The sequence below is a fragment of the Calidris pugnax genome, unplaced genomic scaffold (genome assembly GCF_001431845.1).
Source record: "Calidris pugnax isolate Ruff unplaced genomic scaffold, ASM143184v1 scaffold1081, whole genome shotgun sequence".
NCBI lineage: Eukaryota > Metazoa > Chordata > Aves > Charadriiformes > Scolopacidae > Calidris > Calidris pugnax.
In genome coordinates, this window is record NW_015091910.1 from 26059 (window position 1) to 26343 (window position 285).

At 68.1% G+C, this 285-nt stretch overlaps 1 protein-coding gene across 1 annotated transcript in view; it reads right to left on the reverse strand.

Annotated features, from left to right (window-relative positions):
- The window catches only part of LOC106900144 (cyclic nucleotide-gated cation channel alpha-4-like), a gene marked incomplete at its 5' end in the record, with an annotated part of 13120 nt that overhangs the window by 5822 nt on the left and 7013 nt on the right, over positions 1–285 (reverse strand). Inside the window, one exon of the mRNA XM_014962129.1 lies at positions 6–257. Within this exon, the coding sequence (XP_014817615.1) occupies positions 6–257 (252 nt within the window). The remainder of the gene's footprint in view (positions 1–5; positions 258–285) is intronic.

Below are 285 nucleotides of genomic sequence, written 5' to 3' on the forward strand. Positions count from 1 at the left end.
CCTACCCATGAGGTAGGCCATGAGCTTGCAGACGGCCTCCCCGAAGACGAAGGTGCCCATGAGGTTGGGGAGCAGGGTGAAGGGCATGCAGCAGAGGGCCAGCAGGAGGTCGCTGAGGGCCAGGGAGAGCAGGAAGGAGTTGGTGACCGTGCGCAGGCGGCGGTTGAGCAGCAGCACGGCCACCACCAGCCCGTTGCCGCAGACGCTCAGCAGGAAGATGAGGGCGTAGAGCAGGACACGCACCGTCAGGTCCAGGTCTGGGGGGGGAGGGGGGGGGGGAGCGGG